The sequence below is a fragment of the Schistosoma haematobium genome, chromosome 6 (assembly GCF_000699445.3).
Source record: "Schistosoma haematobium chromosome 6, whole genome shotgun sequence".
Lineage (NCBI taxonomy): Eukaryota > Metazoa > Platyhelminthes > Trematoda > Strigeidida > Schistosomatidae > Schistosoma > Schistosoma haematobium.
In genome coordinates this window covers 21553591-21575775 of record NC_067201.1, presented here as the reverse complement: position 1 = coordinate 21575775, position 22185 = coordinate 21553591, and the positions used below count along the sequence as shown (strand labels likewise).

General features: G+C 34.3%; 1 protein-coding gene across 1 annotated transcript in view; it reads right to left on the bottom strand.

The window, feature by feature from the left end:
• Positions 1 to 22185, bottom strand: part of RGS20 (Regulator of G-protein signaling 20) — a 66978-nt gene that overhangs the window by 7830 nt on the left and 36963 nt on the right. The window contains exons 2-5 of the mRNA XM_012941140.3: positions 20316 to 21029; positions 17560 to 18912; positions 11236 to 11328; positions 1935 to 1996 (exon numbers count right to left, since the gene is read on the bottom strand). Coding sequence (XP_012796594.1) covers positions 1935 to 1996; positions 11236 to 11328; positions 17560 to 18912; positions 20316 to 21028 — 2221 coding nt within the window. The 5' untranslated portion in view covers position 21029. The remainder of the gene's footprint in view (positions 1 to 1934; positions 1997 to 11235; positions 11329 to 17559; positions 18913 to 20315; positions 21030 to 22185) is intronic.

The window sequence follows — 22185 nt, the reverse complement described above, 5'->3', positions numbered from 1 at the left end:
ATTGGATGGTCTAATTGTAAAACTTTTGTTTGAAGTGTGAACGGTACTGGATTTGAGTCCCAGAGTGAACATCAACTCTGGGATGCAGGTACACTCAGCTGATGAGACCGAAATAGGACGAAACATGCGTCTTGAATTCCACTACTAGCCACTAACCATTTTTGCTTATAAAGCTTGTGAATTAAGACAATATCGAGGCACACGCACAGTATACACATATGCCAACACGAGAGATTGCAATCCTAAACATCAATGGGAAGATACAAGCAAACAATACCAAGTGACTTTCGCTATCATTGGCTGTGAATTTGAATAGAAGCAGGGATCTTTATCATTTCACAAGTAACAAGTTAGTTCATTCTAATGACGTTGAATTTGAGTAATTATTCACTCAGGTTTCATAATTTTCATATGTCCATTTGTTCCTATGTATTGTTTTTCTTTTGCTTTAGTTAACCTATAATCATGTAATTAGTTGATGTTTTACTCATTGATTTATATCTATGTGTCTGCTGAATGCAAGTTAAACTCAATTCACTGCTTCTTAAACTTTCCTGATTCTCCTTAGAAGTTACTTCAATCCAGAATTTTTGATATTATCTCTTTCAAATGCATGTTAGTAATTGTCAGCATAAACTGATATAAGTGATAGTATACTATGCCCACTCATTCCTTGTCAATCTTTATGTTGTTTGAGGTTACAATGGAAACTATAATATTGTTAATGAATGGGTGAGACGGTAATTTATGGATGACCTTGAGACTGTCCATCTACTGACTAGGGTTAGATGAGGGTTTGAAACCTGTGTGAAGGATGGTTAGGGATAAAGATTAAATTTAGGCTTTTCATCACGAACTGACATTAGCTAAAATGTCAAAACGTTATTTAACCAGATAGATAAAGAATTTCACTTCGAAATCCAAGACCTGTTATCGCAGCTCTGATTGGTTCATCCATAAATTATAATCTCGCCATTAAAAGTTATGATTATGTAGATACTATTCTATAGTATATCACTTCAGGATTAAAATGTTGTGAATACTGTATGATTTAAGCCTTGTTTCTTTAATTATTTGCTTCAAAATAGCTTTGGTTTTTGATAAACTCGCATCGTTACTGTATTCTAATGTCATACGAACAATATTTATTATCGTCAATATGATATGATTAAGATATGTAGATTATTGAGTAAAATGAATCATCATTAAATTACTCTTTACATAGGAACTTCATATCACCTATCTAGAGTTAAAGAGCTAGGTATCGTCAGTAGACAGTACATTCGAATAAGTACAAATGAAAGCTGATATAATACATTTGATTTATTTAATTACATAAACATTGGTACAAGGATGCACCAAACGGATATGCGCTACATAAATCATTCGATTTGTGTGGGGGCTGGAAGATTACCCGAGTGCCCGAAACGAAGCAAGTGGTGTTCTTAGGGAGCCACATCCGGAGCCTTAGACCTTATGATCTGATCCACAACGCAGTGGAGCCACGTCAGGAGATGAAGTTCCATGATATCCAGTGACCAACGATTGGTTCATACGACATTTGTTCTCTCTGAATCCCATGTATACCATTGATTTGGAATGAGGGTTTTCCTGCTCTCCTAGGTGGACTCTCCATATCCACCAACCCGGTTATAGTGCCGGACATTCTCTTTTCTTCCTCTCGATTTCATAAACAACATTCATGGTGCGAGAATGTAGTGAATAGGACTTTCATGTCAGTGGTTGTATGCACGTGGTCACTTGAGAGCATTTGTAGAGAGATAGATGACTCTCCCATTCTCGGCCGTACTAGGGCATTTGGGGGCGATACAATACATACTTAATCAATAAATTATACTTTAATACTTAGCATGAATATTCTAACATGATAATAAGATGAACAATAGGAATTTATGGAAATCAAAAACTCTTACTTGAACTTCTCATTAATATATCAAATGATTCTGCCCATTTCTCTAATTCTTCTAATGTTACCCTAAAAATGAAAATTCAATAAAATGGTGAAATAACAAAAAGGTTTTTTTAATTGAGATTATGAATCAATTGACTTTAGAACACTATTTAAAACTGGAAAGCGTTGGGTAGCTGTCTAGTCCTAGTATATCACCGCTCAGTAGTGCACACCCTTACTTACTAACTTACGCCAGTCACTCCTAATGGAGCATAGGCCGCCGACCAACATTCTCCAACCCACTCTGTCCTGAGCCTTCTTTCCTAATTCCATCCAATTCTTGTTCATTTTTCTCATGTCTATCTCAATTTCCCGGCGTAATGTGTTCATTGGTCTTCCCCTTTTTCTTTGGCCTTGAGGATTCCATGTGAGGGCTTGTCTTGTGACGCAGTTGGATGCTTTCCTCAATGTGTGTCCTATCCACTTCTAGCGCTTCTTCCTAATTTCTTCCTCCACTGGGATCTGGTTTGTTCTTTCCCACAGTTGGTTGTTGCACACCCACTAGGTTCGAATGTCACAAGTGGGATCACGGATGTATACTGTTGAGAAGTCCCATACTGGGACGAAACAGTTATCTAGGTTTTCAATGGTGATTTAACATTCATTCATTCACGATATAGAACAATCTTCAGTTTATATGTTAAATGAATCAAATTTTCCATCTTTATTCTTATATAAATACAAAATGGAATAGTAATTTTATGCATTAAAAGCATCAATCATTGAAACACCTTTTCCCTATATCAAAAAAACGAAATGATAAATAGTCATATCTAAGTCATTTATCTATCTAATTAGTTATGTAAGTTTAATGCATAGACTTAATTTCTTTTCAATTCCTCCATTCAATGAATATATATCTGGAATCAAGACTACTTTACAGTAGTAGTTTAGTGAATGAGAACACAAGTGAGGACAATTACAGAATGTTTTAGTATCATCTAAGAACCATACAGTGAATACTTCATTTGAAAAGTATCAATCAGTCGTCTCAGATTTCAATGTTCTTTCGTTCCTACAATCTCTGTTCTTGTTCTCTTTTCTTGGATCTTCCTAACTTTCCACCACCAGGCATTTCAATTTCGATTGACGATACATACTAATTATATCTGTCGACATCAGTAGCACACAACACAGTTGCTACCTTGACGTGGTGATCGTGCTTGCCTATCGTGATGAAGCAACCAAGCTATACTGGCTGGAACAACTGTTCCTCAAGGTCCTACCATGTCAGACAGGTCGGTTGAAGAGCGGTAAGACTAAAAGCAACAAACCCAAGGTCCGAGGGAGAAGTCGAACTGCTGACTGTACAGAGGTGTGATGGCAGTAAGGTGTTTCTTTCAGACAACCAGTATAACAGCGATACTACCTTCCCACAAGGAGGAGTGGGGTTAGAAATGGTTAACCCTTAACATGCACACCTCACCTTATCCCATGGATATCCGTCTCCGGCGGTAAGGTCGCAACAAGTACGGAGCTAACACAAAAATTACCCAAAAAAAGGTCGTGTGTGACCGATCTCAAGCAGTTGTCCCTTGGGCAATGCGGTCACGCTCCCGGGTCACTAAGACCACTTCTAATCCAATTTCCTTTTCAGGCACCTCCAGAAGAACCCTTCCACGGTGTGAGCAACCGGGAAGTGATAACCGCTTTCATACCTCTAACAGCACTCAAGACCACTGTATTCATAATAAGAATAATAATAATAATAATAATAATAATAATAATAATAATAAAGTCTTGAAGACGTTAGTGATTAGCTTCAAGGTGGATTTACTGTGGAAGTTATCTTAGTGACAATCTGAATTGTGAATAGATATTATTATTTATAAGTAAACAAGTAACCAATCAGTTTTTAGTTTGAACTGTCACCACTAATCTGACTCAGTTTCACTCTTCTGATTCGATTTGTCTTTATTGGACAGCTACTATTAATCGATAGACATTTTAGTATCTTTACAAGTGTAATTTCTTATAAAATTTCTTATTCGATTTGTTATATCTCCGACTATTGTTTGATAGTAGTACAGACCAAAATTGTACTTTATATAGACTCTGGTACTACATTACTATAGTGAACGAACAAAAATAAAATCAGTTGTATAATGTAAAGTTAAACGTATCGCAAACTGATCGAATTTGAAAAAAATATGAATAAACCGGGCATGCTTAGTAGCTAAACAGTATGTTACTAGCATAGATATCTAGAAGTTATCGACTGGATACTAATGTACAGTATGAGTTCAATCTATTTCAGTACTCACTAACTTCCAACAGTTCAGTAATTCATATTAGTTTATGGTGAAAAGAATTGTGTAAAAACTACTCGTATATTAACGAAGATGACTTAAGGACAACGTATTAAACATATGATTGATATGTTTTTCACCAAATGCCAATGTACTGCCGAGAGTTGGGAGAGTCAGCTCTCCCTCTACAAATGCTCTCACATGGCAACGTGTATACAGCCACTACCACAAAGTCCTACTCACTACACCCTCGCACCACGCGTGTTGTTTACGAAATTCAAAGGACGAAGAGTGAATGTCAGGCACTATAACCGGGTCGGTGGATATGGAGAGCCCATCTAGAAGAGTTGGGAAATCCTCATTCCATACCAATGGTGTACATGGTCTCCAGTTTCCTGAAGGAATAAATGGTGTGTGAATCAATCGTTGGTCACCGGCTACCATGTGACTTCATCTCCCAACGTTGCTGCACTGCTTTGTGGATCAGACCATAAGTTCGAAGGCCCCGAGTGTGACTCCCTAAGAATACCACCTGCTTCGGTTTGGGTATCCGGGCAGTATCACAGCTCACACACAAATCAAGTGACTTGTGTGGCTCTTATCTATTCAGTACCCCTTTGTACCAATATTTATATGTTCAAATAAATAATAAGAGAATTTCCACAAAATACTAGTACAAATATCACGGATTTCTGATCGGACTTGTTTTGACTTCGCTCCCAGAATCCCGGTAGATGGTTTCGTTTTATTGAACATAGCCAGTAATAAGCTTACATTATTTATGTTTGTACATTATATACTAGGCAGTGTTTGGTCGTGAAAAACTGTGATTAGCCTTTACTTAATGTTATTGAAAATGACTGTAAAGTCGTTCTCTCCTAGAAATAATACTAAACGTGTACTCACTGAGGATCAATTTCGTGATAAGATTTTGAAGTTTGAGTGACCAGTGAAATCCAAATATATCTGGACTGAAAAGTAACTCATTGATGACGTCATGTATATGGGTACACTTATGTTGCATATTTAAACAAGTTAGGTATGAACTTAGTAACTGAACAACATCTTGATGGTTGGAATACCCGAAAATCTCGAGTTGAACTTCTGACGTGGTCGATGAGAACATACTACTAAATAGTAATAGAATTAGCAAAGCAACAATATCGTATCTCTTATATTTTTATAAATGATTTTCCAACTGATATAAGATTGTAATGAAAATGAAACTTCTCATCTTAATTACAGCTATTCTGAATTTAGAATATCTACTGGGAATCTAAAACCACCCTAGCAACTATGCAATTCTGAGCACGATTAACATGAAAGAAAAAGTATTCATATAACACTCATTCGAATTGTCCACCCTGGATTATACTACTAGTTACTATGAAGATTTACAAAAAAACTTGTGACTAAAAGACAATATCAAGCCAATCAGCCCAGTATGCTCAAAGTTCAACAGAGAATTACTAATCGTAGTTCTGAATTTCAACAACTCAAAATCATAAACTCTTTATAATACCTCTACACTTATTGACTAGGTTGATAGTCATTCAGACTTGATATCTTAGTGGGTAATGAGTTGAGGTACGATACATTTCATATTCACTTATTATTATCAACTTGATAGTTAGTGTTGGTCATTATTTTTAGTTGTGCTATGACATTTGAAGCTGATTTAAATAGTAAAACTATTGTCGTTTATCATGAACCGTCGGTAGAATATAGAGACTATGTAGTAGTCTTGTCTCCTATGTACTTATTTGTGCGGCGAAACAAACAGACAATGTCACAAGAACTTATGTCTTTGGTATATACTTTATTCGGGATTTTGATACGACAGTTGTATCAATAGTTTCCATAACTAAAAACTATACAAAATTTGTGTTATTCAAATATCCTCCACCCCCCCCCTCTGATATACAGTACAGTTATCTCATCTCCGTTTTCGTTGTTCAAGATATTCTAGAAAATATTTAAAAACAACTTTTTTCAACTACCAAGTTACTACTTCAAGTTTTATCATCATAATATTAGTTCAATGTTGTTCTCATATGATCATTTTAAATTTCATGCACCAAATAAATCATTCGATTTGTGTGAGGGCTGGAAGACTACCCAAGTGCCCAAAACGAAGCAGGTAATGTTCTTAGGCAGCCACACTCGGAGCCTTCGAACTTATGGTCTGATCCACAAAGCAGTGCAGCAACGTTGGGAGATGAAGTCACATGGTAGCCGGTGACCAACGATTGATTCACACACCATTTATTCCTTCAGGAAACTGGAGACCATGTACACCATTGGTATGGAATGAGGATTTCCCAACTCTTCTAGATGGGCTCTCCATATCCACCGACCCGGTTATAGTGCCTGACATTCACTCTTCGTCCTTTGAATTTCGTAAACAACACGCGTGGTGCGAGGGTGTAGTGAGTAGGACTTTGTGGTAGTGGCTGTATACACGTTGCCATGTGAGAGCATTTGTAGAGGGAGAGCTGACTCTCCCAACTCTCGGCAGTACATTGGCATTTGGTGAAAAACATATCAATCATATGTTTAATACGTTGTCCTTAAGTCATCTTCGTTAATATACGAGTAGTTTTTACACAATTCTTTTCACCATAAACTAATATGAATTACTGAACTGTTGGAAGTTAGTGAGTACTGAAATAGATTGAACTCATACTGTACATTAGTATCCAGTCGATAACTTCTAGATATCTATGCTAGTAACATACTGTTTAGCTACTAAGCATGCCCGGTTTATTCATATTTTTTTCAAATTCGATCAGTTTGCGATACGTTTAACTTTACATTATACAACTGATTTTATTTTTGTTCGTTCACTATAGTAATGTAGTACCAGAGTCTATATAAAGTACAATTTTGGTCTGTACTACTATCAAACAATAGTCGGAGATATAACAAATCGAATAAGAAATTTTATAAGAAATTACACTTGTAAAGATACTAAAATGTCTATCGATTAATAGTAGCTGTCCAATAAAGACAAATCGAATCAGAAGAGTGAAACTGAGTCAGATTAGTGGTGACAGTTCAAACTAAAAACTGATTGGTTACTTGTTTACTTATAAATAATAATATCTATTCACAATTCAGATTGTCACTAAGATAACTTCCACAGTAAATCCACCTTGAAGCTAATCACTAACGTCTTCAAGACTTTATTATTATTATTATTATTATTATTATTATTATTATTATTATTATTATTATTATGAATACAGTGGTCTTGAATGCTGTTAGAGGTATGAGGGTGGTTGTATACACGTTGCCATGTGAGAGCATTTAGAGAGGGAGAGCTAATTCTTCTTTGGGCATTTGGGGCTACATTCTTTAATTTCATTTTCAACTGATATAGCTATCCATCACCAGTTCAAAACTTCAATCACATGCACACACACACGCGCATACATAACACAGGTCATCAAGATCGAACAGATTCAAGCTGATGAGTAACTGTGTACAAACTGATTTGGTTCGGTCTACAATCATCTGCTTACAGTACTAAAACTTACTATGAAATTGCATCTTAGTATTGTATATTTAAGAAGACAATAAACGGTGACATGCTTTACTGTTTATATTAATTACATAGCAACATAATTTAAAACTGTTGAATACAATAAAAGGGGGAAGAATAGCAAAAACAGAAATTATTCATATGTAGGTTACCTCTTTTTTGGCTGTTCATTTTAAAATTTTCGAAAAATATTGATAAAAAGAAAGGAATATGAATACACACACACACACACAGAGTTGTCATTTTTATCTTCAATACATTCCTTTTCCCTTTTTTCTTTCCTTATACCATGTGATCTCTGAAAATGGATTTATTAGTATCTTCTAATTGAATCATCTACGAATGGTAACTACTAGGAATTATTTATGGACTGTTATTACATATATTCCAATTGGATAAATATTAAGTAACTAAGTTATCAGAAAAGGTTTCTGTGGATATTATAGTAATTTTAATAGTTGAGATCATGATTTAACTAAAACTACAGATTAAGCGTTCGCGTGCGAGACTAATAGATCCTAGGTTCATATTTTACGAGGCGGGATCACGGATGTGCACTGCTGAGGAGTCCCACAAAAGGATGAAATGGCCGTCTAGTGTATTCAGGTTTTGCATGGTGGTCTAGCTTTAATTAAATCATGATCTCAACTATTCCTCTTATTATAAGCTTTATTTTGACTCATAGACTATTATTTTACAACTTACCGTTCTTACGTTATGCCCAGTCTACTAATTACAGTCTCGCACATTCACAGCCACTTTTGGCTAGATCTTGTAAAAATGTTATTTTCTATTTCATGGTATGATGTAGTCTGGTTTCTTTGTATATAAACTGCGTATGTTTGAAATACATGATTCATATATTAGAGGCTGATATTGGTGTTCTGAACTCAGCAGGCTGAGTTAGACAAGAAGAACCAATAAGGACTCTAGTCTGGTAGTATCGGTTAACATGTCATTAGTTTGGCACAGTGCTAATATTGTATAAGTCGTGTTCTGATCAGTGATAATATCACGTGATATAATTAACAAGTCAAAAGACATAGAAACTACAGTGTATCTCTGAGCTAATCAAATCCAAGGGGACTGCCCTCTGAATTTCGTACGAAATTCAGAGATGATGTCATAATCTTTTTCAACATACTTACATCACCAGTTCATCTATAATTCAGTGAATCAATAATAAAATGATTTCTTTTCAATGTTACTTATAAATAAAACAAGTGCTCACTGGTGACTGGCTTCAAGAGGCATTTCCTGCAGTTCTGTACCAAAGCTAACGCATATTTTATATGATAAGATAGAAAAGTCAATCATTTTAAAATTTCTCTCAAATACTCAAAAGTTATTCTTATTAATTTTTAATGGCTGAATTCATGAGTCGATTAAAGCTAGACCGCTATGGAAAACTTGGAAGCACTAAACGGCCGTTTCGTCTTAGTTTGGGGATTCCTCAACAGTGCACATCCATGATCCCAGTCACCACACTAGCATAGCTGATTTGGAAAGTCTATAGGAAGTATATTTATCTAAACTGGACGCCGTGTACCATAACACTATCCTAATAATAAACATCTACTCATTTCTAACGAAGCTTGAGAAGGATACCCGAAATTTTAGTGAGAAGCTATGACAAGTGAAGTCTTTTTGCACATATCAGAAATGAGACTTTTGTCACAGACAACAATGGATGATGGTCGTGAAGTAGTTGTAAATGTGAATCACTATATATCCAATCAATAGTCTGATGGTAACACACTTGGAGATATTACGTGTTTATTGCTGAGGGATCCAATATTTGAACAAAATAGTCTTATGTATTATTTACTTTCCGATGGTTACTCAGCTTAAATCATTACAAGATTTAAACAATCTTTAAATCAGAGAATCATTAGAAACTTCTTATCCTTATATAAATAGTCATAGGATCTATTGAGATTAGTTGAACGACTGTAGTATATCTACGACTGTTTCAATGAAACTTAAAACTATCAATGCATGATAAGAATAGACACCTATTGATTAGGACTAAATGAGAGTTATAAACCAGTTAGAATTATGATTTACAGTTGATGGTTAAGGTTAGAAATTACATTTAGGGTTTTCATCACTAACTGTCATTAGCTATAATGCCAAAACTCTATTTAGTCAAATGGATAAATGAATTTCGCGCCAAATTCCGAAACCAGTTATCTTATACTTGATTGGTTCGTTCATAAATTATAATTTCGCTGAAACTTTGCCAATATAGACTTACTAAAATGAGTTATGAGGTATGTTATCTCCTAATGAAATCAATCATCAATATTGAAATGAAATAATCAAGTAAGAATTTTAAACAATAAACAAAACTGAAAATATCAGAAGCGGTTTTCTGGAGATTGTAGTAATTTCAATAGTTGAGATCATGATTCAATTGAGGCTAGACTACCATGGAAAACCTGGAAGCATTGAACGGCTGTTTCGTCCTATTGTGAGACTCCTCGTGGATGTGAACTACTGAGGGGTCTTACAATAGAACGAAAGGGCTGTCTAGTACTTCCAGGTTTTCCATGGTAGTCTAGCTTCACTTGAATCATAATCTCAATTACTGAAAAAACTGAAAATATTGAGATGGTGGAGAAGATTTTTAGCTCATGCGAATGATTTTGATGAAGCTTTATTCTCTGAGCTGGATAGTTTGGTCGTGGAGCTTTCATCATTCTCCTGAACGACATCATCAGCACAAACTAACTGAAGCTCAGAGAACAAAACTTCATAAAAATTGAAAATACATTAAATCCTATTAAATTGACATTTAACAAGAGATAGAACAATTGGTCAGTAGAATTTACTCTATTGAAATTTACAACAAGACTTAGACAACTGTTTTGCTATTGTATATAACTTGTCAGAAGCGTAGCTCACCACCCCACTAGTCGTTGAGCTGTAAGAATGTCAAACCTAACGGTGAATACTTAACATTCAAATCACCGAGGTGACATCTGATGTTTTGCACTTCTAGTTTCAGTCAGTTTGCAATATTGTTCAAGCGTTGCTTACTACCATTGCTAATATCTGTCTCTTGACTCTATTAGTCATTGTTTCTCATTAAAGCTCTGAGGATTAACTTTGAAAGTCATTCACTAGTAATCACTTAATGATTATTGGTAAACCATTCAGTAAAAAACTCATTAGTCTAAAGGTAATGTATTGTCTGAGAGGCTTGAATGACCCAACTTCAATATCGCTTGTAGTCATGAATATACATTACTAAGGAGTCCTATAATAGAACAAAACATTTCATAAGTCCTTTCTACTTTTCAAAACGTTTGTTTAGTTAAATCGTAAATTCAACCGTTTTAGCAACCTTGTAATATGAATAAGTCTTCTTCTTCTTCTTCTTCTTTACATCAGTTAGTTGAATAGATCAGATAAATTCGAATAGAATTTCAATGAAGTAAACAATGAAACTATTGGTGATAACTTACTTTTCATCGGAAATTTGACAATCTACTGTTGATTGTGGATCATTGGATGCAGATGGTCTTTTGGATTCACCAAGATTTGCACGTACACGCATACTATATTCATCAGAATACCAAATATGAAACAAGAGAAAAAAAAATTATACAAATTATTCTACTTAACTAAGAATAGACTTTATTTATGTAGTTATGTAAAGCATATCAACTGTGGTACCATTAGGCATCAAATAAATGAACCATGTAAATAAAGGGAAGCATGATTACTAGTGGCTACTATTTTGAGTTATATCTGTTAACAATTGGATAATCTCTAATGCGTGAACCAAGCAGTCGTGATGAACTGAGAGATGTCAGTTCTAAACAACTACTTCTCAAAGTCAAAGCACCATATTATAAACTGATGATATTTCGGCTTCCTGCAATGAGTTTCAGCGTTAGGAAATAATTCTAGATGTGGAAGTCACGTGATGAAGTCATGGAAACCAATGTTTTTGAGAAACCAGCACTAGTTGTATTATCATTACTTTACCTAAATACATATTACTAGACTTCTTTGAGTTGTATGAACTGCTCCCCAAATAAAAAGAAATAATATTGTGTTTCAGCGTTTATTCAAGTGTATAACATTTTTACGTATTTTAATATTTAAACAACAGTGTGGTATCATAACAGTAAGATTTTGTGAAGATATCTTTACTCGGCCGATGGACTACATTCTGAATGAGCATCATTTGGGACTAAAGTGAAAACTCATGACAGATGAAAGTTATCCATGTTGACGGAAGTGACAATCATCACTGAAAATTTTAAATGATTGCCTAACACTGCCACAAACTGATTGATCTTAACACATTAATCTGACGGTTTATTATATCCCAAGAGTATCGAGAGTCTTGAGTTTGATCTCTAGTAGTTTCATGCTTTGGACTGTCTACACGTCTTAAACAACAGTGAAGTTTCTGGAAAGTGTTCTTTGATTTTTGAGGGTCCTCGACTCAATGAAAATCCATGGAAAATTTCAAATTAAGTAATTCACATAAATCTCTTCCCTGTTCCAATAACATAGTTCACTAATTAAAAACACATTATTTTGCAGTTCTTTATCACAGACTAATTTTGATCAAACAGCTAGTTAAAACTATAAAGAGTTGGACAGTTGTTTCGTTCTAGTATGAAGCTCACCTGAAGTGCTCATTTATAAACCTCACCAGAGAGAGTATCCTGAGCCGTCAGGCCAAGAAGACTTTAAACCAATCCAACACTTGGCTTTAAACGCTTGATGGGTTATCGTCATAGCTAATCGGTTCAAATATCTGAGTGAACATCAACTCTAAGATGCAGGTACATCCAGATGATGAGCTTCAAAATGCGCGTCTCGGATTTCACTACTAGCCACATTCAATCTACTCTATAAAAACGCGTTCTAATGTTTAATTTTAGACTGTTTTAAAATGAAATCAAAAAGTCGTTTGTCTATTAGTCCAACATTCATTCGTCAGTCACTAGTAACATTAATAACTAAAGTATTCGGTTTATTCAGTATCATATACTTGATTGAGGTAATAAAATTTGATAAAAGTATAGTTTAAGGACTAGTCAATCAGAATCAAGGATTAGACTTTCAGGCTTTTGCTCTAAATTCTGCTATTATGTGTAACAAACAATTGAAATACCTTCGTATACTGCTCAGAACTATTAAAATGGTGCCGAAAAGTTAGTTTTTGCCCTCATAAAGTAGAAATGATTGTAATAAACGTATCAAATGCGTAATTCTATATCTTTAGACTGTATACAACAAGTAAATACACATTTAGTTTCTATGGAACTATATTTAATATGTGAACTAATCAGATAACGATTCCTATTTTGTGCGTTAAATTCACTCAGCTCTTTAGCTACAGAGCATTTCTCCATTTGTCTAACGTCATTTTGTGATAAAATATCTAATCATAGGCTCTTTGTCCTTACCCTAACTACATAACTTCAATCAGAAACGATATGAAGACTCTATAAATTTCATTGGGATCCTTTCAGGAGTGAAAAGTTGGCATCACTTCAAATGCTAGTTATCTGAGTGAAACCCCTTACTGCTGTCACATTTATCAGCACAATTAGTAATATGATCACCCCCTTGGACCTTTTATTTATACTGCTCCCCAAATAATCTACTTCCCATGGTAGAACTTTAAAAAAATGATCCAGACAACGTAGATCATGGTAATATAGAAACTGGATCATCACGTCAAGGTACCACTTACGGTCGGGACTATTGATGATCATACAATGATGACATTTATCAGTATGGGGTTGTGAAGATTATTAAGTTTTTGATTGAGATCATGAATTGCTTGGTGTTAGATTACTATTGAAAACCTGGAAATACTGGACGGTCGTTTCGTCCTATTATCTTTCTGTAAAACTTTTCATTCTTATTTCATTCCCTAATTGTAAATATTAAAAAAATTTCCGCTAAAACTTATTTTTAATTATTATGCCAATTTATTTTGTACAGATTTGTAATGGTTTTAACGACTGATATTGGCAATTACGCGGATTGTTAAGTTCTCTATTTGATTAACGCAGATTACGATAATACAACTACGGTACTCGAACGTTTAGAAGCCCCCCCCCCACAGTCACAAATCAGAAGACAGAAGAAAACTGGAGAAGTGCATGTTGGGTAAGAATCAAAATGTATAGAAAATCATGGGTATTTATAGAGATTAGCACTTTTTCATATCAACATTATAATCCAACCAATCCTCAAAGAGGTATGTTATACTACTGTCCTAAAGTAGCATAGCACGTTAATATTTTAGAACGTTCCATCATGTTTTGACTGAATGGAAACTCTTTGGGTTCTTTAGGGCCTCTGGAGTTCACGGAAGCCGTCCCAACACAAACTTTATGGTAAATATTGCATATTGAACAAAACTTTTATTCATTCTAATTACATTCAAGATACAATTATTTATGTGCGTTTCCAAACGGTAACTAGTTATCCTTGTTACTAAAAGGTAAATTTGAACTCTCAAATTTTTTTTAAAAATTTTAGTCAGGTAACCGTTGAAAACTAGTAAAAACTAAATGCAGTTGTTTTGTCCTACAATAGGACTCCTTAGGGTTGTATATTGATGGACTTATCAAGAGTCGAACCTTTGACTTTCATTTCTTGTGTAAAACATTTAACCGTTAGAATATCAAATTGATGTCCAGTGGTATATAGTGCCAACTAACTGAGACATATAGATGAAATCAATCAGTGAAAGCTTTTCACTAGGACTCGGAAACTCATCTCTTAAAGTAATTTATTAACAAATATAAAGTGAATTTTAGTAAAGAAGTAGATTTGATGATTGTCGAATTTTGCGATTTTACAAATGTCATTAATGACAATGGTTGATGGTCACTCAATAGTCACGAATTATTATTATTTAAACACATAAACATTGGTACAAGGAAGCACCAAACTGATATGCGCCACATAAATCATTCGATTTGTGTGAGGGCTGGAAGACTACCCTGGTGCCCAAACCAAAACAGGCGGTATTCTTAGGGAGCCACACCCATGAAATTCAGTGACCAACGATTGGTTCATACGACATTTGTTCCCTCTGAATCCCATGTACAGCACTGGTTCGGAATGAGGGTTTTCCAGCTCCTCTACGTGGACTTACCGCATCCACAAACCCGGTTAATGTGTCGGACATTCGCTTTTTGTCCTCTGAATTTCGTAGATAACGCCGATGGTGAGAGGGGGTAGTGAGTAGGACTTCCCTGTCAGTGGTTGTATGCATGTGGTCATGTGAGAGCATTTCTAGAGGGAGAACTGACTCGCCCCATTGTTGGCCATACCAGGGTATTTGGGGGCCAATAAATTCTTATTATTGTTGTTGAAGATGAGGACATTTTTCGGGATTTTGTTTTTCAGTTTAACAGTATGTTTAATGACAGCTTAATGTCAATCTCAAAGATATTGACTATGAAAGAGTACTGTATAGCTGTGGATCACTTCAGTGGAAAATATTTTAACAAAATTGTCACAATCAGGACCACTTATATAAAACACAGTAACCTGAAATTTAGTTCTCATAATGACGTTTCGTGGTACTTGGATAATTTAGACTAAATCTAATTCTTCAGTCAGTTCGTGATATTACTCAATGCTCGTATAAAGTGGTTCGATATGGTTGAAGTTTATAAGTCACAGCTTCACAATTAAATGTTAATCTAACTATGATCTCAGTATCACCATTATGATGGTGGGTTGTATAGCGCACATAGTATTGAGTCATTAAGGCTGGTGATTGACACATACCAACATGATCGACATAAGTCATCACTTGATGATTCACCAATACAAATACATCAACCATACTGTAATGAACGAGACTCAGATGGGGACAACCAATTTATTAATTAGTACAAAACTAAAGAATATCTTCGTAAAATGTGAGAACCATACACGAAATATTTCATTCGCAGATCTTCTGTCAATTGTCTCTCACATTCTGTATGATTCTTTCAATTCGCATTTCCTTTCTATCTCTGTTTCTGTTTTCTTCAACTCGATCTCCTTAGCCTTCTGCCGCTATGCACTCCACTTCTGACTGGTGTTACATACTACTTATGTCTGTCGACATAAGGAGCATACACTATAATACAGGACGTCAGCCGCTTGGTAATGCCACAGATTAAAAAGCTCAATGATCAGGGTTTAAATCAACCGTGAAACAACTAAACCATGAAGATTACAGGTATACCTTATTGATGAGTTCCAAATAGCACGAAACGCATGTCAAGCAGGGTTTCCAGTCGACTCTCTCCAACTGCTTAACATCGAAGGTGGTTTATATATTATGTAAACTGTTCGTAGTCACATATCTAAACCATTAAGTTCCAACTAACAGATGTAATTTTATCTTGCTGTTTCTCTCTAAACTATTTAAATGTCCGTGTTCCAATCCATGAAAGAATCATCAGTGTACACTAATTTGATATCTCATACTATAAACTACAACATATACACAAGTCAGTATGGGGATTTGTGGAGATTGGAGTATTTTAACAGTTGAATTCATGAGTCAATCTAAGCTAGATCACCATTAAAAACCTTGGAGCACTGGACGTCCCGCGTGCCGTGATTGTGACTGAGCACTACTGAGGAGTTTGATACTGAGACAAAATGACCATCTAATGCCTTCACGTTCTCAATGGTGGCTTAACTAAGATCAACTAGTGGGTTTAACAGTTAAACTACATTCAAATCTTACTTCCACTTTCATTAATTTTTAAGTTGGTTTTATTTACAAAATATGATCAACCCAATCATTCCATTCAATAGTGTTATATCCCGATGAAACTAATGAATGCTAACTGTTATGACCTATTTATGGACTAATACTATACATATGTTCTTATTGTATATTTGTTAAGTAACTAACCTATATATATTCGTATTCCTCCTATTGTAAGCTTTACTTTGATCTATAAACTATTATTATACAATTTACTGTTCCTAAGTTATATCCAGTTTATTAATTACAGTTTCCCACAATCACAGCCACTTTTGGCTAGATCTTGTACAAATGTTATTTTCTATTTCATAGTATGATATAGTCTGTTTGGTTTGTATATAAACTCAGTATGTTTGAAATATAATGATTCATATAACAAAGGGTGACATGGGTATTCTAGAATTAACAGGCAAGCAAGTCTATACAGGAAGTAGGACCGTTAAAAACTCTAAACTGCTTGTACAGGTTTATGAGTCACTAGTTCAGTCGAAAAGTCATTGTTCTCAAAGTAGCGGTATCATTGCATTACATATATATTGATAGGGGCCACAAAGCCATAAGTTATAAGAAACATAAGTTATACAACACAAATGAATACATTATTATCAGAAGGGGTTTTGTGGAGATTTTTAGAAAGTTCACTGATTAAAATCATGAGTCAATTGAAGCTAGACCACCATAGAAAACCTGGAAGCACTGGACAGCCGTTTCGTCCTATTGTGGATTGGTTGAAGTTAGACATTAACACCATTGTATACCGGCCCAGCGGTCTAGTTGGTTAAGCGCCTGGTGCGAGACTGATAGGTCCTAGGTTCGAATCCCCCAGGGTGCGGAATCGTGAATGCGCACTGCTGAAGAGTCCTGCACTAGGACGAAACGGCCGTCCATTTCTTCCAGGTTTTCCATGGTAGTCTACCTTCAATTGACTCATGATTTCAATCAGTGAAATACATTATTAACTTGAATAATAATAAAAAAACAAATCTCAATCAGATCAATATTACTGATTATTGAACATTGATTTACTTACCATGAACATGAACAACAACAACACCAACAAAAACAACATGTTCTTGATCTTGGATCTTGTATAATTTGATTTGTATTAGTTGTTGAATTTAAACTACGTCTTATTGTGGATACTTCATTATTAACAATCATTTCTTCATTATGTTTATCTTCAATGATTGTATCAAAATGTTCATTTGTATGTTTGGTACTTTTATTATTACTACCGTTGTTGTTGTTGTTATTGTTGTTGTTATTGTTATTATTGATTGGTATTAAGGAAGCTTGACATGAATTCGTTGAATCTATTGGTACAGTAATTGTATGTTGATGATTTATTGTTTTAATATTACGATTACTACTAGTTTTATATGTTGCTTCAGAGATATAACTTCTTAATGTACCACGTAGAATAGAATAACTTGGTATACTATTACGAATAATTGATTTATAATGTTGAGGTTTCTCTTTATTATTATTATCATTATTACTATTAGTGTTATTATTATTATTATTTTGTGTATCATTTGTAAAATATAATGATATGCGTTGAAATGGTCCACTTATGGACTCGGAATGAGATCTATCCGTTTTTATACAAGATTTTGTATGATTATTACTATTATTATTATTATTATCAATACTATTGTCAGTATGTATCAAAAGTGTTTCCCTTGTGTAATTTCTTCTATCACAATGTGTATTTAAACGATTTGAAGCATTAAATGTTTCACTATAGAGATAATTCAAGCTTTGTACATGATTATTTTCATTCATACTACTTATATTATTATTAGTAGTAGTAGTATTAGTTGTTGTTGTTGTGGTGGTGGTTGTGGTGGTGATTGAAGTAGTATATGGAAGATTTGATTGATTGAGCTCATGATATGCAAGATTTGATGATGATGGTGATGAACATTGGACATTTGTTACATAATTAATTGAACATTGACTTGGTGTTATAATATGTAAATTATCATGACAGAAATTTGCTGGAAATAATAATTTACTATTATCTATATCATTATGATGATTAATATTATTGTAATAATAAGAATGATTATCATGATTAGATAAAGGATCATAAGATTCATGCTTATACTCTGATAATTTCCCTGTTGTATTTGGTCTAATCTCATATGTTGAAGATGATGGTATAGCTGATGTGGATTTTTGTCGAGTACCCATCATACCGGTCGATAAACTATTATTATTATTATTAAAATTAGTAGTGGTAATGGTAGGTTGGAGTAAATTTAATTGATGTGTACAACTTGGTAATCGATTATGACAATAACGGCACATATTTTGATCATTATCAATATCACGTAGACTAGAATATGATGAGATTGGAATAGTTGATTTTGTTAATTCACTAAAAGAAAAAAAACAAATGGGGAAAATGAGTAAAAATTAAAATGATCTGATATTTGTTTTGTAATGTTTGTTTGAATCTCCCCATTGAACGGTACTGGGTTCGAGTCTTGGAACGGACATAAACTCTGGGATACAGGTTCATCCTAAATAGGACAAAATGCCTGTTTTGGATTCCGCTATTAGCCATTATCCATCTTTGCTTATGATGATTTGACATTTTCGTTAAAGATATGTCCTCTAATAAGTCAACAAATTTCCAAGTGGAGCTGATCCATGTCAGGTATGGACGGGTATCTATCTCAGACAATGGACGATCGTCGCACAGTTTTGTGAATCGGCTGAGGTTAGACATTAACAACGTTGGGTGCCAGTTCAGTGGTTTAAAGTTTAAGCATTAGCGCGCGAGACCGAAGGTCCTGGGTCCGGATGTCGCGTGTGGGATCAAGAATGTGTACTGCTGAAGGGTCCAACACTAGGACGAAACGGCCTTCCAGTGCTTCCAGGTTTTCAATGGTGGTCTAACACTCATCGATTCATGATCTCAATCAAAAACTTTCCGAGTATAGTAATATTTCTAATGAATTGAACCTATCAGCTTTTATATATGCATGGAGATGTAAAAAATGAAATTAACGAAATGTACAAGAAATCTATGATATATATCTTTCAAATGGATTATCACCCATGTTCTATTTAGCCATGAAATTAGTTGCTATGGTTACTGATCGACTACAATGAACACTTAATTGTAACTTGATTCATAGGATTCTATAAATACCAACAAACTAGACAAAAATGACACTGGTTAATAGTCCGTACTTAACAGATATAAAAGATTCAGTTCTATAGTAAATTAGTCACTGTATTCATAACCCAGGAGTAACGATTCACACTGTGAAACTGAGTAACCAGACTTTGAATTCTACAGATTACATGTGCACTTCATTGATGATTCCGAACTGATATGACATAGATGTGGTGTCGAGTTTCCTACCGAGTACCTTCAACAACCCTGAGATTTAATTAAATATATTCCATAACATGTTGACATGAATCACCTATCCATTTTAATTTGGTGGAACTATACTGTAGCGACGATCCAATCAAATTTATGATATTGACTATTGGATATTTACGTGAAATTCAGTAGAAGGTGAAGTGTAGTTAGTACTTAGTTATAAAAAGGTCCAAAGTTTATAAATGTGACAAAACTATAAAAAAGTACTCCTCAGCAATTCATGTTATATTTGTGCACCATTGGATCCCAGTTCCAGCTCAGAACCTAAAGTCACGAGTTCGATCCCCAGTGACGGCACCATAGATACACACAACTAAATAGTCCTATCCTAGGAAAAAATGTTCAACAGTCTCTATATTATTTAAACATAATGATAAACTTACTTATGTTCAATGTTCACTGAATCTGATTGACTTTGTAACATTTTTTCACTAGTAATTTCTTCATTACTTATATCACCTTCAATAGTTTTATGTTGACCAATATTGTCATTATTATTACTATTCTTGTCATTAGGATCAGCTTCAATTACAATTTTAGTTGCCGTAGTAACAATACTACTATTAGTTTCATTATTATTATTATTGATTTGTAGACCTGTTTCACTACTATCACTTTTACCTAATGGTGGTAATCTTCGTCTAATCTGTATTATGTCATCATTTTTTATCATTATAGTTGATGTTAATTGTTCCGATGATTTAATTTTATCCTTTATAACTTGATTAATGAATAAGGTATCATTAGGACAATTGAAATTGGTTCTTTTTAATGAATCTGATAGTTGATATGCTTGATTATGATGATTCAATGTAATAGTATTATCATAGTTAATGGATGATGATAGATTTGTAGTGTATATAGAATGATTATGAATTGGATGCATTGAATAATTAGTAAATAATGTAGTGGATAAACATGATGATGATTGAGATAGATCAGGTTTAATTTGATCATTATCATTATGATTATGATTAGTATTATTATTATTTGTTGATGTTAGTGATGATGATGATCTTGATGATAAATTATTGATTACTGGATTACATAATGATGTTGTACTATTTTTTAATAGGACAGTTGGTCCATTAAGCATTCTAGAAATTGAGAAACAAATAGAGATCATATATGAATGATGCAGTGGGTAGTGTTAAAGATTGGCCATTATATAATGTAAGGGTGAATTTAAATACCACCCCATTTCATAAGAAGGTGGCTATCAGAACTCAGTAGGTAAGTGGATAAAGAGAGGTTGTTTGAAGCGAACAGTAATGGGTTCGAGTCCCGGAGTGAACATCTACTCTGAGATGCAGGTACATCCAGCTGACGAGTCTCGAATAAAACGTAACGCACGTCCTGGATTTCACTGCTTGCCACTATCCATCTTTGCTTAAAAAGCTTGTGATTTAAGGTTATAACGAGGCAATCCTCACAGGATGTACATATACCAACATGAGACTGATCAATTACAGTCCTAAATAACCATGGGAAGATACAAGTAAAACGATACCAGGTGAAAAATTATTAACATTTTGAAATAACAGAGAAGATTGGTGGTTCAAGTGGATGCTTTTGGTAATATTGTGTATCCTTTAAGCTTCATAGTTTAGTTATGAAGCTTTCATAATCGTTTTGGATTATATTTTGAAGTAGAGGCTGATAATATTGAACAGACTAACTACGAAAGCTCTACAATTAAGTCATCTAGTTTACAGGATACAACACCATCAAAGTAATTTATATTTTTCATGGATTAACACTGGTCTATGTATTGTTTTGAAACTAGAAACTACTGAATAACTATTTAGTCTAGCTCTAGGACTCTTCACTAGGGCTAAAAATCTACGAACTCTTCCCATAAACAACGTGAATAACGTGGTAAACTACATGACAAACTATTGTACCATCATTTGATGGGACGAATTTCTAAGTTCACTTGATTAGCAACATATTTTGACAAACCGTGATATTGATGATCACCAACGGATCCATCCCCATAGTGACAACTGAATTCATTTCATCCATTTTATCTTTACATCTTATTAATAATCTGTAAGAAATGATCAAATTATGGTGTATAAAACGATTTGTGGTCAACGAAAAGTCTCTCTTATGATATACGCTTTTTGAATGAACTTTTGGCTCTGTTTTTCGGATTATACTGCGATATTCTCCTTATGTAAACTTCTTGTGAACTTATTAACCATTTTTATCCGTTTTACTGTCTTTTAGTTATTGCTAACTAATTATGTA